This window comes from Zeugodacus cucurbitae, chromosome 6 (assembly GCF_028554725.1).
Source record: "Zeugodacus cucurbitae isolate PBARC_wt_2022May chromosome 6, idZeuCucr1.2, whole genome shotgun sequence".
Classification (NCBI taxonomy): Eukaryota; Metazoa; Arthropoda; class Insecta; order Diptera; family Tephritidae; genus Zeugodacus; species Zeugodacus cucurbitae.
Window position 1 is genome coordinate 55,962,983 of NC_071671.1, and position 15,872 is coordinate 55,978,854.

General features: G+C 34.3%; 3 protein-coding genes across 3 annotated transcripts; 1 reads left to right on the forward strand and 2 right to left on the reverse strand.

Moving 5' to 3' along the window:
* Nucleotides 1-4,121: 4,121 nt before the first annotated feature.
* Ccdc96_1 (coiled-coil domain-containing protein 96) lies at nucleotides 4,122-6,498 on the reverse strand. Its single transcript, XM_011188683.3, has 4 exons — nucleotides 5,270-6,498; nucleotides 5,098-5,202; nucleotides 4,645-4,741; nucleotides 4,122-4,575 (listed from the first exon to the last, which is right to left on the reverse strand). The coding sequence occupies exons 1-4, from the start codon at nucleotides 6,374-6,376 to the stop codon at nucleotides 4,202-4,204; spliced, it is 1,683 nt and encodes a 560-aa protein (XP_011186985.1). The 5' UTR covers nucleotides 6,377-6,498; the 3' UTR covers nucleotides 4,122-4,201.
* Nucleotides 6,499-7,209: 711 nt separating this feature from the next.
* Nucleotides 7,210-9,793, reverse strand: LOC105214968 (centrosomal protein of 290 kDa). The gene is made up of 4 exons (XM_011188684.3): nucleotides 8,402-9,793; nucleotides 8,238-8,342; nucleotides 7,717-7,804; nucleotides 7,210-7,644 (listed from the first exon to the last, which is right to left on the reverse strand). The coding sequence occupies exons 1-4, from the start codon at nucleotides 9,590-9,592 to the stop codon at nucleotides 7,253-7,255; spliced, it is 1,776 nt and encodes a 591-aa protein (XP_011186986.2). The 5' UTR covers nucleotides 9,593-9,793; the 3' UTR covers nucleotides 7,210-7,252.
* A 3,298-nt stretch (nucleotides 9,794-13,091) lies between these two features.
* Nucleotides 13,092-15,637, forward strand: LOC105214965 (uncharacterized). Its single transcript, XM_011188682.3, has 4 exons — nucleotides 13,092-13,473; nucleotides 13,536-14,026; nucleotides 14,100-14,451; nucleotides 15,028-15,637. Exons 1-4 carry the CDS (start codon nucleotides 13,224-13,226, stop codon nucleotides 15,216-15,218), a joined length of 1,284 nt encoding a protein of 427 aa, XP_011186984.2. The 5' UTR covers nucleotides 13,092-13,223; the 3' UTR covers nucleotides 15,219-15,637.
* The last annotated feature ends 235 nt before the right edge of the window (nucleotides 15,638-15,872 follow it).

Genomic DNA, 15,872 nt, shown 5'->3' on the forward strand with positions numbered 1-15,872 from the left:
GGTGCGCTATATCAATTGGGAACTTGTCGGCGGATGATTATGGATAAAAAAAACCTTTCATGAGCATGAGAGAACCTTACCATCATATAAATTACATTGTGTTCCAAGAAGAAAATGTGGTTTGTGGTAGCTACTAGGCCCTTAATGTATGTATGTATACACTTCTGTTTTTTATTTTATAATATAAAATTATTTGGTAAAACGTAATTAGTTCCAGTGTATGACACTGAACTCATCTTAAACGGCTGGACGGATGGTGGATTCCGGAATGGTGTGTAGTCACAATTCGGTCCAATTTAAATAGCGCATTAAATTAATTTTAAATTCATAAATATTTTAGATGTTTTATAGTGTCCAAAAATTGAATGTCGCCAATGTCTGTATACCAAATCTTCAATCCAATTATATATTAGATCCAATAATTTAATTATGGGTGTTTCATTTCATACTTTGTTTAATATCCTAATTGCTTGATAGTTCATTATAAATTAAAATAGAAAAAAAAATGAAATTTTATAGTGGCAGTAAACGGGTTAAATTAAATATTTCCCTTCCACATGCGTATTATAAACGTTGCCTAATTTCAGGCGCTGACCGAAATGTACTTGGTGACGGCGAATTCAAAATCAATCTGTATTGTAGGTGTACATATTGTAGATTATGGATATACTTATGCGCACATAGTTGGGTAAACGAATTCAGCTCTCTGCAAACAACTTGAATCTCTCAATTTAATGGCTTACCTACAGTAAACTGTATGTGGGTTCATTGTCAACATTGCCGGATGCTTATGAATGCGCATCAATTTATAAGCGTTGCAAATATAATGTAATTTTGCGAATTATATGTGGGTAGAAGTGTATTCCTGTATATGCAATATTGCTACTTGAAGTGAGTAAATATTTAACGCAATATTCATTTTTGCTTGACCATCGGCGGTATTTGACAAACAGAGACTATATATGTAGTTGATGCTGTATATGTAGTTGTGTAAATAAATGCCATGTAGTGAAGTATGAACCTATCAGTAACGCAATTGAATCAGATTCATTTGCGGGATTAGTAGAATTTAATCTTACGCTGAGATTACTGGCAGTGTTCTTTGATTAATAACTTTAAATTAGATTTTTATCATAATTTTTGTATAATTTATTATTTTATAAAACTGTTTAGGAATCCTCAGGTCTGAATATAATCTTTGCCCGGCTATACTTATAGATTACATAACTAATTGTTCTGACATTTCCTCAAGCATTATTCTTATTAAACTTGTCTGTATGTATCTATCCAAAAGTTCGTGGACTTGGAAGTGAATAAAATGAACCAACGACCATAGTATTCTCGCTGGGTGGTTGCTTGCTGTATCCCGCCATTATTTTCTTTTCATCATCGACGAAATAACGGAAATAAAATTGTCACCACACTCGTCATAACAACAGCATATCGGATGTCCATTCACTAGCCAGTTTGCCAGACACACTCTTTAATGACAGTTTTACTATATACAGACACACATATTGCTGACAGCTCGGAAATATTTTTTTATTTCGTTTTTACTTCGCATCTTCTCTAGCAATAAATGCTTTTAGCACTGAAATTACGTGGTTATTAGCAGTAAGAATAATATTGTGAAAGGGCATAATAATCAAATATGAGGAGGAGATATATGGAATATATGTATGTATGATGGTATATGGATTTGCATTCACAACACAAGGTGATCAATTTTAGTAGCCTGAAAGACATTTTATGTAAACTAACCCGGAACAAAGGAGAAATGTCAGTTGAAATTAGTTCTATATATTATTTTTCTTGACCACTTCCATACGACATCTTATCATAGCTTCTTGGCCTTATAACGAATATATGTAAAAATCTGTATTGAAATCCCCTGAAATCTGTCTATTTACATATTTACCAAAACATACAATCAAACTTTGTTAATGTATTTAAAAGCTTAAAAAAGCTTTTAGTACAAGTTATATAGTTTAGTAGGTACATATACATATGTGAATTCCATAGAGCTTCAGGCCTACATAAATTTTATTATACTCTCGCAACAAAAGTTGCTAAGAAAGTATTATAGTTTTGTTCACCTAACGGTTGTTTTTAAGTCATAAAACTAAATAAAGATATCTTGATGAAACTTGGAACACATGTTCTTTGGGACCGTGAGAGGGTTGCTTTCGAAAATGGGCAAAATCGGTCCACTGCCACGCCCACAAAATGGCGAAAACCGAAAACACATGAAGTGTCATAACTAAGCCATAAATGAAGTTATAAAAGTAAAATTTGGAACAAAGGATCGCACTAGGAAGGGGCATATTTGGATGCAATTTTTTTTGGGGAAGTTGGCGTGGCCCCGCCCCCAAATCGGTTATTTGTATATATCTCGTAAACCAATAAAATTATATAAACCAAACTGCAGTCGTTTCTCTTACGTACCCCACCACACATCATGAAAATCGTTGAAATCGGATAATAACCACGCCCACCTCCCATACAAAGGTTAGGTTGAAAATTACTAAAAGTGCGTTATCTCACTAACGAAAAACGTCAGAAACACTAAATTTTACAGAAGGAATTGCAGAAGGATGCTGCACTCAGATTTTTTTACAAAATGGGCGTGGCATCGCCTACTTATGGGTCAAAAACCATATCTCAGGAACTACTCGACCGATTCGAATGAAATTCGGTATATAATATTTTCTTGGCATCCTGATGACACGTGTGGAAAATGGATGAAATTGGTTCACAACCACGACAACTTCCCATGTAACTCAATTTTGAACTCCATCTTATTCCTTCACTTTATAATATATACATAAGGAACCAAGGAAGATAGCGAAATAAAACTTTACACAAATACTCTATATGATCTATGGCATCACTTGTGAAATAATTGTCGAAATCGGACTATAACTTTTCAAAGCCCCGAATACCGAATATGAGGAATTCAGTGCCCCATGGTAATTTTTCACCGAAAATTTCGGTAAATCTCTCAGGTATCTTTATTTATTTAATTTGGAGGAAATATTTTTCTTCTAATAGTGTAACTTCCCCTACCTCTCATATACCTAGTTATAGGATTTTCAAATTGGGTCAAATTGTGTGTTATCTTAATAAAAGTATATCATTAAATTGCGAGAGTATAAAATGTTCGGTTGCACCCGAACTTAGCCTTTCCTTACTTGTTTTTAATATATAAATCATATTTCATGGTCAACGCTCTTCCGGCTATTTCTCGTCGCTATTTTTTCATTTATGCCGGCTACTTCATACCAATATAATTTTGAGATAACATTTGTCTGATATACAAACTATAATAACGGTAAAAATAACATCCGCTGGTGTGTGCGAATAATTGAAGTGTCATGCTCAACATATTTATTTTGATTAAAATGAGACACGAAACAAGAAATTATTGCCGCTACTTGAGCGAAAAGCTTTTGCATCGTCAAATATGAGTATGAAGATGAACATCTAACTATGTATATATGATAAAATAACTCGTATGCGTTCCGAAATCATATAGAGTTCAAGGTCCACTTCAAACTGAGTAGACAATTGAAAGCTAAAGCAATACAAAAGAGCTTAGAGCATTGCGCGCTTTTTGCTCTCTGTCGTTTTATTTGAGAGTCTTTGGAAATATTAAAGAGCCACTAATATTAGAACCATTACCATTGTGACTACCAGAAAGGTACCAATCCTTCCACGACGCAGTCGGAACGCACTCGGATTTATGTCAATTAAATTGCTATTATATCGGTAGCATTCTTCGAAATTATTCTAGAACTTTGTCTCTACAACAACAATAACCATTCAGTACAGTATGCCTCTCTCAACATGAGAGCATATAAAGAGAGTATATCGAGATTGCGCACTCGATGGAACTACATATAAGAAAAAGTTCCGAATCAAGATCTCAAATCATACAGAAGCTTCGATTATGTATACTGAAGATGAAGCATCCGGCGGTCAGCACTATTTACAACAAAAAAATCTGTACTATTTTCGGCAACTAAAAAATCCTTGAGCAATATCTGGCGGTATTCCAGATTTTTTAAAATTATCATTAGTTTTCTTCTGAGTACAGTACACTATTATAATTAAAATACTCGTTGTTCTATTAAAAAATAATTGCACCATCATTTATTGGCAAATCCATGGCGGTAGTAACATTATGAACATTCTGACTGACTTACAAGCATTTAACTTCGAGTCTTGCTATTTTACGTAGAATTTCATCATGCCTATAACGCAGTTTATGCAGTCTCTCAATAACATTAGAGATTTGATACACTGTTTTGTCATAGTCCAACATCAGAGCCGGCTTATCGAGTAAGCCGCATTGGTAGCTCAGCTCTCTGATTTCCTTACGCATTTGAGAGCGTTGCTGTTTCGATTCGAAAATACATTTTCGTGCCTTATATTTTTGTGTTTGCAACAATGCCAAGCATGTTTTTTGAATTTTTATCTTGCTACGAATCATGGCTTGTTTCTCCTTCAAATGCCCCATAATATGTAAGTCGGCATTGCAACGCACACGTGATCGAACCAAGTCAGCATTGCGTTCTGTGGAATGGAAAATGGAAATCGAAAACTATTGTAGTATATACACAAGTATAGGAATAACAATATTACCCTCAATTTTTTTATCCAAGGCTTGACAATCATTTTGCAAGGCTTCATATTCACGAAATTGAAAGTTATTGCCAAGATTCTCCAGTTTCTTTAATTGCTGTTAAAGAATCAAATCAATATGATTGGTACTTTCAACAGTTCTAAAATTAAACCTATCGCCAGCCTTCAACTCTATACCTAAACCCTGAACTTGACTGGGTTTGAAATAAAATTTCAATTTTACAGCCCTAAACCTTAAAGGGAACCATTCTTAAATATATCTTTGGAATATGTTATATGAAAATGTTGCCCATCTATCGTTGGAATGTCTAAAAATGTTGCCTACATTTAAGCGCGCGGCTGTGACACTGCGGCGATTTTCGATTGCGCATAAAAGTCACCAAATAAATATAAAAAAATATTCCAATTTTTTTCAAAGCTATTCAAAACATAGACAATGATTCTGGTACTTACTTCCGCTAAAGTAGCATTTGTGTGTTGTTTCTGTATTAGTATATAACGCATATCTGAGATTTCATCACGTAACTTTGTCATTCTACGCAATTGCGAATCGACGTCCTATAAAATATATAAAAAAATTACTAAAATTATACAAAAGAAAAAATTAGAAATTTAGCACACCCACCAAGGCCAAGTGTTCACCCTTATAAGCAAACGTTTTTTTCACAAGTTGTTCGAACTCCTGTAGTTTTTCTTGGTTTTTGATTTGCATTACGGATACGTCCTGCTGTATGTTAGCAATTTCTGCTTGTGTAGTACTTTTAAGTTCTTCCTCGCGGTAAAGTACTTGATCCAATTTATTTGTGGCATCTTTCAATTTCTGGATTTCGTCTAGTATGGTTTCAGGTGGATCATCGGTAAAAACACGATATTGCCCTTTACGATAGTAAAATTCGGCAACGCGCCGATTGAGAAAGCTGCGCGCCTTTTGCTCCACCTCAAGTGTTTTCAATTTTTTGGTTATCTCTTCGATAAGTGAGGCTTTGTCCAGATTTTGCCTTAGGAAAATATTTGGATCGACATATTCCGATTTTTCGACAACCTCCCAGATTAAATCTTTTAGAAATACAACCGTATCCGCAGCTATACTTTTTAATTCCTTTTCACGTTCATATGCAATCCAATCGAATTCAAGAGCATCCTCAATAACTTGTTTCTTCTCCAATTCCATAAATGTTTCGAATACTTCAGCTTCGTCTAGTATCTTTGGCGCTTCGACCTCCTCATCGCGTTTTAACAATTCCAACAATTCTTCATCTTCGGCCATTTCTGAGTCTTCTGTGGTGGATGATTCTTCTTCAATCATTTCTTCTTCTTCCTCCGCTTCTTCCTCCTCATCGCTCTCATACAGCATACCGGTTAGTGGATCAACAAATGAGCCAACATCTTTGCCTATTGTTCGTGAATCTTGAGACTCTTTAAAAATTGAAGACATATCTGGTATGGTGCCCAATCTGTCAAAAAAATCTTCAGATGATTCACTAATATCCTCAATGTCTATCAAAGAAAATATGGAATCAGAATCGCTGCTTATAAGACCTTCCTCAATCGCTTCATTGACAGTTGAGACTCTTGCCTTTTCCGTAATTGTATCAATGTTTTCATCGCTGGGATCAACTAATTTGCTAGTTTTAAGTGCAGATTTCCCAACTTGAATGTTAATCTTTGAATCTTCTTTTTTCTGAGCAGCGGCTTCATCGCCCTCTAGTATTTTAACAGTGTCTTTATCCATTGTAAAGGCTCTTATTACAAAATATAATTATGTATATTCTAATTATGTATTATTCTAATATAGAAATGAAAATATCTTTTCCAGTTCCTCTTCCAGTTGTAATGTTGTGTGTAATGAAAAGAAAAGCTTTATAAAAATTTTATTTTTTTTTTGTTACAATGATTATACATATGCTTTACAAACAAGTACCGTGCGCATTTGGTGTAAATAGTTTTGGGTGAGAGTTCTCTAAATGCATAAAAATACCCGCTTGAACCGTTCCATGGTGATCTAAAAGCGTTGCCCTTGGATAGTACCCAAATCAAAAACAAGCCAACTTCTCGATACTAATGAAAATATCTTGGAACAGCTGAACTTTATTATCCCTGTTTAACGACAGTATACAAATTGCCAACCGACTACGAAGGTGCTGTGCGGTTTCAAGATTGTTTGAGATCGATCCTAGTTCGATTTTCAGAATTCTATAGATCCACCTAAGGTAAGGTACAATAAGTGGCTGAAGAGGTTATCGGTTAGTGGAGGGACGACGACCTGTTCCTTGCGCGATCCCGACATTTGCAAAAAGTGCAACTATCAAAGTATTAACCATCGTAACTGATCTTATATTCTACAAGTCTATTTATTTATTCTGGAGTAGTTATTCACGATATTAGAGCCTCAGGCGTGCGGTGGCGAGACGATTATTTTAAGTCGAATCCATACTAGGAATCATAAATCAAGCAAGCCTTTAAGGCTGTAAGATCTTATTGATCAAGCTTATTTGTTTTATTATACAAAAATCCAACCTGAAACCTAAAGATCTCGTTCCGTATTCCGAATAAAGATACCATCCATACTGCCTTTCACATTTGTGAAATAGTTTTTATTTTCATTCTTTTACCCAAGTATCTCCCTAGCTTTACACTGTGCTTCAATTTTGTTTATTGTTGCCACTAATACCTTTTTCTGCTTACGCAATGCCGCGATGTGTTGAGCCGTCTTTTCCATTTGTTCAACGGTGTTATCGTAATCTCTCAACAGTGGGGGATTGCTTAGCAAACCAGTTTGGAATGTTAATTCACGTATTTGTTTTTGCAAATGTAAACGCTCCTCTTTTAAGTGTACTAATTTCGCACGACTTTCTTTCCTATCCGCCACCAAACAGGCAAGCGTCTTCTTCTTCATGCCATTTACAATTCGTGCAATATCGCTTTTGAGTTTTACATTTGAGAACGCATGAATATCGCGATTGCAGCGTGCACGAACAATGTCCAATTCAACGCTGCGATCTGTTTGAAGAATTGTCAAAAAGAAATTCAAAGTCTCTACAATTTATATAGTCACATGATATATATGTATACCTTCAACTTTTTTGTGTAAATCTTTTGCTTCCGTTTGCAAGATCACATATTGTTGTAGACCCTGGCCGAATTCTATATAATCGTTTTCCTGAAAGTTGGATTAAATATTCATTTATTCGGTTGTGTTGTATTAAAATAAAATATTTTTTTTTTATTAGCGATATTATTTCAATCATAAAAATTTCATGGCAAATGTATTCCAAATTTTCACTAAAAACCTCAATGAATAACTCTTCACATAAAGGGAATCTAGATGTGATTTGAGTGAAAATTCTAAAATGTACACACGTCCCTGTATTCTGTATGCTATTAATATACAGTTAAACTTCCATAACTCGAACTTCTATAACTCGAAGTTCTCCAGAACACGAACTCTTAATTTAGCAATGGAAATCAAATTTCATACAAATTGCCTTCCGTAACTCGGAAGTCTCTCTATTCGCAATTTTTGTGGATTCTGGTGATTCGAGTTAGGAAATTCAACTGTATACATTTTATATATTTTTTATAACGGTACTCACTTTCTGAAGTTCAGTTTTCGTGTGTTGTATTTGAATCAGTTTGAAATACGTTCGGCATACTTCATCATATGTTGTAAACATTTCGTTAAGAAGACCCGAAATAGTCTAACGAAGTGAAAGTAAATTATGAATTTATGATATTGGCTTTCCGGCAATGAACTTACCGTTAATGAATTACCCTTATTTTTTACCAGCGTGTTGAGTACCAAAGTTTTGAACTCTTCCTCTTTCTGTTGTGCCATTTCCTGCATTTGCGAGAGTTTGACTTTCAACTCATTTTGTTGCAATTCCGCTTTCATTTTCATTGTATGCTCCAAACCAATTGCCTGATCCAACTGTGTCGTGGCATAATTGAGTTTATCTATATTCTCCATAATTTGATCTGGTGAGTCATCTGTTATGGCTAAATATAATCCTTTACGTTTGTAGAATTCAACAGCTTTGCGATTGAGGATGCCACGTATTGTACGTTCCACTTCTAGTTCGTTGATTTTTGTTGAGATTTCATTCATCAAAGCGCGTTTATCTAAATTATTACGCAATAATTCTATAGGTTGCTTATATTCGACGTACTCTATAACCTCATCGATTATGGTTTGTAGAAAAGTTTCAGTTTCCGTCAACAATATTTTATATATCCTTTCACGTTCTAACTGTTCTGCTCTAAGCGCAGCTAAATTTGGTTTCTCCTCTATCGGTATCGTTTCTTTCAATAAAAAATCATCTAATTCATCTACTTGAATTGCTTCGTTAGTTAATACTTCCTCCGCTTTTTCGAGTTCCAGTAATTGTAGCATCTCACTATCTTCAGAGATCGACAGTTCGGGTTGTAATTCCTCACTTGACTCAGTTTCTTCTTCACCTTCCCCATCTAGAATTTCTTCAACTTCGGATTCGGCTGTAATTGAAACACGCTCAGCTGACTTTGGTAAAATCTCACCAGTTAGTGGATCTACAAATACGCCTTCGTCACTAGGACGCGTCGCGTCCTCTTTAATGGGAACACTTTTTCGTGATTCTACATCTTCAGAGATCTCATCGATATCCGGTATACCATCATAAATTTCTAATAGATTAACATACATACTCTCCATTACCTGCATCGAATGATGTATTACATTGGCTTCTGTCTCGGGAGTTGAATAATCACTTTCAGATACTGTGTCGTCAAGTATTCGTGTGATCATTTCCGAGTCATGGCTATATGTACTTGTAACTGATGGTATGTTTCTTGATAACATACTTCCCTGTGGCGAACCCGTTGTTTGTAAAGGATCGATCTCTCCATATTCATCTTTCTCAACAGTACGAGCTTTTTTCTTTTGTCGCAAAGCTAATGTTGGTTCTTGCTGCATGATTTCCTGCTGACCGTGCTTGGAGAAAACAATTACCAGAAAAAAATTGTATAATAGTATCTCGCTATATATAGAGCTTTATTTTGATTTGTTAGTAGCTAGTAATGAATAATTTAATTACTGAAAAAAAAAATGCGTATCCCCCGCGTATGAAACTATTTTTAAATGAAAAATTAAATAAATCAAAAGCAGATGGAAAAACCTATGCCCACATATATAAAGTGTTTATTTATAAAAAGCAGGAGTTATCTTCTCTACAGAACACTACACAGTTCAAGATCACAATTTAGTGGCTGGAGATGTGTACTACAGTACCTGTGCTTGCTCTTAGTTCCGACTATTGATGGGGAAGGCTAAACTCTTTATTCGGAACTAAAATGTCAACAATTGGACCCTCTGCAGGAAGCCATTGTTCAAAAGTGGTCAGTTTGGGCCAATAGGAGAGGAATTGTGTTCATCAGGACAACGCTAAGCCACATACACACTGATATTGAGTCTCCAGAAGCTGTTGTGAGATTGGTTGGAAGGTTCTTAAATTTTCACCTTATAGTCCGGATATGTCACCAATTTTTCTGGTCTTTCTTTCCTTTAAAAAAAAAAAATAAAATAAATAAAATAATAATATAGTTGTAGTGTGGATCACAAGAATAGTCCTATTGACTCCTGGAGAAAGGAATATTGTGCGACAAATTTTTGGATTTGTAGTTATTACAGAAACGATGTCGTTCAATTAATAAAATTTCATAGAAATATTTGTACATTATCCTTGTTTTATTGTTGCATTGTCACCATAAACTTCCTCATCATTAACAAATAGATAATCCATCATTTAGCTAAATGGCTTTCAAATTATGTTTTGCTAATACACTTGTAATATACATTTGGGACATCCATTATGGTATGCAAATAAGGGTGTTAAGTGAATTTATTACTTAGGAACAATAAATTTCAACACAAACAGTTATGGCTTTACTGAACCAGCAACAAATAATATTTTATATGCTCATACAGTCAAAGATAAATATGCAGTTAGAACATATTTAATGAATTTCAATGAATAAAGTTATGTAAATTCGTTCCAAGATCCGGCAAAGGCATTCTATCAAAATTTGGAGAATGTTGCTTTCTAAATATCGTGTTTTATATTTAAGAGAGTACCATAGTTTTAAAAATAATATATGTAAATCTAAAATAACATTTCCCATCAGACATTTCTCATTTTCTTTTAATACATACTGTAAGTTTTCTACTTTTCTGAAAAGAGTTTTCAAAGAAAATATTCACAAAGAGCTCCTCTGATCAAAACAACCAAAATCTCTAACATATTCAAGCGTCATCTAAGGAACAATGTACATGTTTTTATGTTTAACTTATTAATACGAATACTTTGCAGATCATATGTATGGACATTATGTCGCACTTAAAAATGTCTCCCTAAACAAGTAAGGAAAGGCTAAGTTCGGGTGCAACCGAACATTTTATACTCTCGCAATTTATTGCTATATTTTTATTAAGATAACACACAATTTGACCCATATATTCGGCAAAAAGTCCAATAGAAAAACAAAAATAATCATATATGTGACCTGGTCTACGAAAAGGGAGGTAACGTGCGATAACTAGTTTTCTGGGAAACAGCTGTTAAAAATAAACAACTCTCATCTTCCATCCGAATCAACTAAAAAGTGAAAATTGATTTTTTGACATCTAAGCCTACTTTTCGTATACCAGGTCACATATAGGAAATAGGTTGAGGTAATTCCTGAACCGAGAGGATCTGAGAGGATATGCTCACTTAATATGGCTAAGATATTTCACATATTAACCGATTTATAAGCTATTAAGCCCATCGTATTTTTGAAAATCCTATAATTAGGTATATGGGAGCTAGGAGGAGTTATGACCCAATTTTAACCATTTCTGGTACAGAGACACACTATTAGAAGAAAAAGATTTCCTCTGAGTTAAATAAAGATATCTGAGAGATTTACCGATATTTTCGGTGAAAAATTAAGACACTAAGACACTGAGTTCTTCAGATTCGATATCCGGGGTATTGAAAAGATGTAGTCCATACACAGTATTTGTGTAAAGTTTTATTTCGCTATCTTCATTGGTTCCTTATGTCTATATTATAAAGTGAAGGAATCAGATGGACTTCAAAATTGAGTTATATGGGAAGTTGTCGTTGTTGTGAACCACCAGTCATTTTGACCACGTGTCATCAGGGTGTCAAGAAAATATTATATACCGAATTTCATTGAAATCTGTCGAGTAGTTCCTGAGATATGGGTTTTAACCCATGGGGCGATGCCACATCCATTTTCAATTTTGTAAAAAGATCTGAGTGCAGCTTCTTTCTGCTATTTCTTCTTTAAAATTTAGTGTTTCTGGCGTTTTTCGTTACTGAGTTAACTCACATTTAGTAATTTTCAACCTAACCTTTGTATGGGAGGTGGGCGTGGTTATTACCGATATTATCATTTGTTGGATTGTATTAAGAAGTGGCTAAAAGAAACGACTGCAGAAAGTTTGATTTATATAGCTTTATTGGCTTGCGAGATATATACAAATATACTTACCCAAAAAAAAAAAAAAAAATACATCCAAATATGCCCCTAACTAGTGTGATCCTTTATTCCAAATTTTACTTTTATAACTTTATTTATGGCTTTGTTATGGAACGATTTTGCCCATTTTCGAAAGCCTCTCACGGTCCAAGGCACACATGCCAAGTTTCGTCAAGATATCTCAATTTTTACTCAAGGTATCCGTTGCACGGGCGGACGGACAGAAAGATAATCGGATTTTGACTCGTCTTCCTCGCCCTGATCTTTTTTATATATATGCATAACCCTATATCTAACTCGTTTAGTTGCCACCCATTTTTTATTTTTTATTTTTGATTAATAATTTGAATTAATTTGATGGGTGGCAACTAAACGAGTACAATAAATATTAATTAATATTTTAGAGTTGCCATACGATTTTTAACAAAATTTGTTCAATAAAATGGACATTTGTAAAGTATTATGAATGGTAAATATTTAGCATTTAATGCGTTTGATTTAAACCCCAAGTTGAATCAGGGTTGCCACACATATTAAATTTCTGCATATATTTATTACTTAGAAAAATCTAGAAATTTATTTTAGTTAAGAATTGAGTATTATTTAGGAAAGTAATAACATCAAAATTAGTTTACTATGTTGCCACCCTGTTTGGATTATAAAAAAATTTAAATTTGCATAAATGCATAGAAATGTCAACAACATTCTATTTTCAGAAGTGTGAAACTAATTTTTTTTCATATTCCTACGCTTTCGAAGTTGATTATAAATTTCATCATATTTCTTAATTACAAAATGTTCTCTAATTGAGTTTCACAAAGTTATTAATTGAAGATAAAGCTTTAGAAAGCTTTATTGCAATTTCAACGTACTCTAATAAGTTTACACCTACACACACCTAACTGTAGATAGCAAATTTAAGTAATCAAGTGTAGTCGGTGCAGCTATTAGTCTTGCACCAAACGCCGATTTTGTCGGACCTACAACTTTTTGTGCAAAACTTAAATTTGTTAATTTTTTGTTAGAGAGAATCAACGCAAATGTAATAAAACAAAGCAAAAATGTCAACAGCAGATGCGAATGTAAACAATCAAACCAAAGCAGATGCGGTCCAATGCGCAACAGCACCAACCGCTACGAAGGCGAGTCAAATACCCGACTGGTTGAAGGCTGACTTATTTGTGAAACTGCTCGAGAAAAATGTGCCGAATTTCAAGCAGATCAAGAGTCTCGCTGTCAAGCCCTCACAAGAGGCCGGTGATAATTATTGCACGACCATGACCTCAGTGAAGTTGGAAGTTGAGTTGAAGAGTTGAGTTCACGCTTGAAAATACAAATATTGCACAATACTAAATAAACACTCCAAATTTCAGCTGGCGCAACAAAGCTCGTCTCGTACATGTTAAAATTACCCATAGAATGGGTGCAAAAGCTATTGAAGGGTACCGGTGTGTTCGATGTGGAGACCAGCATGTATCGTGATGTCATACCAGAGCTGGAGAAACTCTACAGAGACGCTGATGTTGAAGTGAAATTCGGTCCACAATATTATGAGTTGGACACCCCCTCGGAAACCGGTTTCATTCTCATGGAAGATCTGTGTCTGCGTGGCTATAAAAATGTTAAACGCTTAGATGGCTTGGACCAAGAACATACCGAAATGGCGCTGAAAAAGTTGGCGCAATGGCATGCCGCAACCGCCGTACGCGTAGCTGTCAAAGGTGATTATCCGAAGGTGGTAAGCACCGGTATATTTACCGAAGAATTCGTAGTAATGATTAAAGATATGGATGAGCAAACTACAAAAATATTCAACGAGTGTGCGCGTACATTTAAGGGGCATGAAGTCTACATAGATGATATGGTAAGTTCTACCACTGATAACAGTTCAAAGTTACGTAACTCCCTAACCTACATGCAACTTATGATACCCACAGGAAAAATATGAAGAATTCCGCTCCATGTTGCATGCCGATCCCAATGAGTTCAATGTGCTAAATCATGGCGATTTCTGGGCCAACAATATCATGTTTCAATATGACGCTGCTGGCAAGCTCAAGGAAACATGTTTCGTCGATTTTCAGTGTTCACGTTATAGCTCACCGGCGCATGATCTGTATAACATTCTTCTTTCATCAACATGTTTTGAGATCAAGCTCAAATATTTTGATTATTTCGTTAAGTATTATCATGATAATTTAGCTGAAAACTTGAAGTTACTAAAATATCCGAAGAAACTACCCACATTAAAGGACATTCATATAGCGCTTTATAAACATGGTCGTTTTGGTAAGTGTTTGGTTAAAATGAGATTTGAGGTTTTTAAATTTCATATATTCGCATTCAATTTTTAATTTGGTCACTCTGTTTCACCCTTTTTATTAGAAAAACTAAGACTTAGAAAATATTTTAATAGCTTTTACTCACTTTGTATTGAAAATTTTTTAATTGACGAGATGTATATTTAAAATTAGTTGACAACTCTACAACCTAAAATTTTTGTTTGCTTTCATAATCGAAAACAATTAATCTTTTACATCAACAAATTTTTGAAATTTAAATTATTGATGTGTATATGTAAAATTAGTTGGCAACTCTATAAAATTAAATATTTATTTTTAAGTTTGCTTTCACTTTGGTAAACTATCAATCTTCCATAACTCAATATTTTTTATATAATTAATTTTTTTTTTATTTTTAAAATTAATTCGCCTATACCTAATACAAGTCGGCAACTCTACAAAATTTAATATTTATATTAAAAAGTGTGCTCTCATTTTCGAAAATCATCACTTCGCATCGATATTTTTTACCTTTTTCAATAGTCATTTAATAAATCGTTTCACAACTATCACTCCCTTAAAGGTTTATCCGCCGCTCACGGTCAGATGGCGCTTGTGCTTCTCGAATCAACCCCTGAGGCAACCATTGAGAACCTATTGGGCAGTTCGCCAGAGGGTGTGAACTTCAAAAAGCTACTCTACACAAATGAGCGTTATCGTAAACACGCTGAAGTTGTCTTGCCATGGCTTTATTATCGCGGTGCTTTTGAATAAAAAAAAACTAACGGTATTAAAATGCACATCTACAAACATTCACACTTCTATTTTATCAGTACTTTTGTTATAAATGTACATTAGAAATTATGCTCAATACGGCGTGTATGACTAATTGCAATTTACTTTACGAGCAGCAATTAGTGTGATGTGAAGAGCTTTTGGCTCCATAAAAAATTGTGTTTGACTATGCGTTGCGACTACTGAATGACACGAGCCGATGTATTAGAATTGTGAGTGAATAATATACAATTGGATTATATGTATGTATCTATGTACATATGTATGTTTATATAGAAATGTGCATGTTGAACAAATGAAGCAAATTGATTGTCGCTTCGTTCGGTTTGGCGGTCGACTCGTGTCTTTTTTTATACTTCTAATAAATAATAATCAAGTGTGTTTCTCATTTTATAATACATATTCCTTATTTCTCTTATATCAATTAGTTTATTATTGTTTAGTTGAAATATTCGAGGTATGCATATTCATTGGTTTGAAGTGCTGTAATTTTTGACGTGAAGCATTAGATATCAAAATCCGTTCGACGTTAAACTTTAGATTGCAATCTAATATTACTTATATAACCTTCAGAGGTACAAGCAAATGGTGGAAAGTCAAATTAAGGTATGATTAGAAAAATATTATAAACAA

Coding starts and splice junctions, on each gene's coding strand:
- Ccdc96_1 (XM_011188683.3), bottom strand. CDS start 6,376: ATGGATAAAGACACTGTTAAAATACTAGAGGGCGATGAAGCCGCTGCT. Junction 5,203..5,269: donor AGGGTGAACACTTGGCCTTG/GTGGGTGTGCTA, acceptor TATATTTTATAG/GACGTCGATTCGCAATTGCG. Junction 4,576..4,644: donor CTTGGATAAAAAAATTGAGG/GTAATATTGTTA, acceptor TCCATTCCACAG/AACGCAATGCTGACTTGGTT.
- LOC105214965 (XM_011188682.3), top strand. CDS start 13,224: ATGTCAACAGCAGATGCGAATGTAAACAATCAAACCAAAGCAGATGCG. Junction 14,027..14,099: donor AAGTCTACATAGATGATATG/GTAAGTTCTACC, acceptor TGATACCCACAG/GAAAAATATGAAGAATTCCG. Junction 14,452..15,027: donor TTATAAACATGGTCGTTTTG/GTAAGTGTTTGG, acceptor ACTCCCTTAAAG/GTTTATCCGCCGCTCACGGT.
- LOC105214968 (XM_011188684.3), bottom strand. CDS start 9,592: ATGCAGCAAGAACCAACATTAGCTTTGCGACAAAAGAAAAAAGCTCGT. Junction 8,343..8,401: donor ATAAGGGTAATTCATTAACG/GTAAGTTCATTG, acceptor TCACTTCGTTAG/ACTATTTCGGGTCTTCTTAA. Junction 7,805..8,237: donor CGAAAACTGAACTTCAGAAA/GTGAGTACCGTT, acceptor TCCAACTTTCAG/GAAAACGATTATATAGAATT.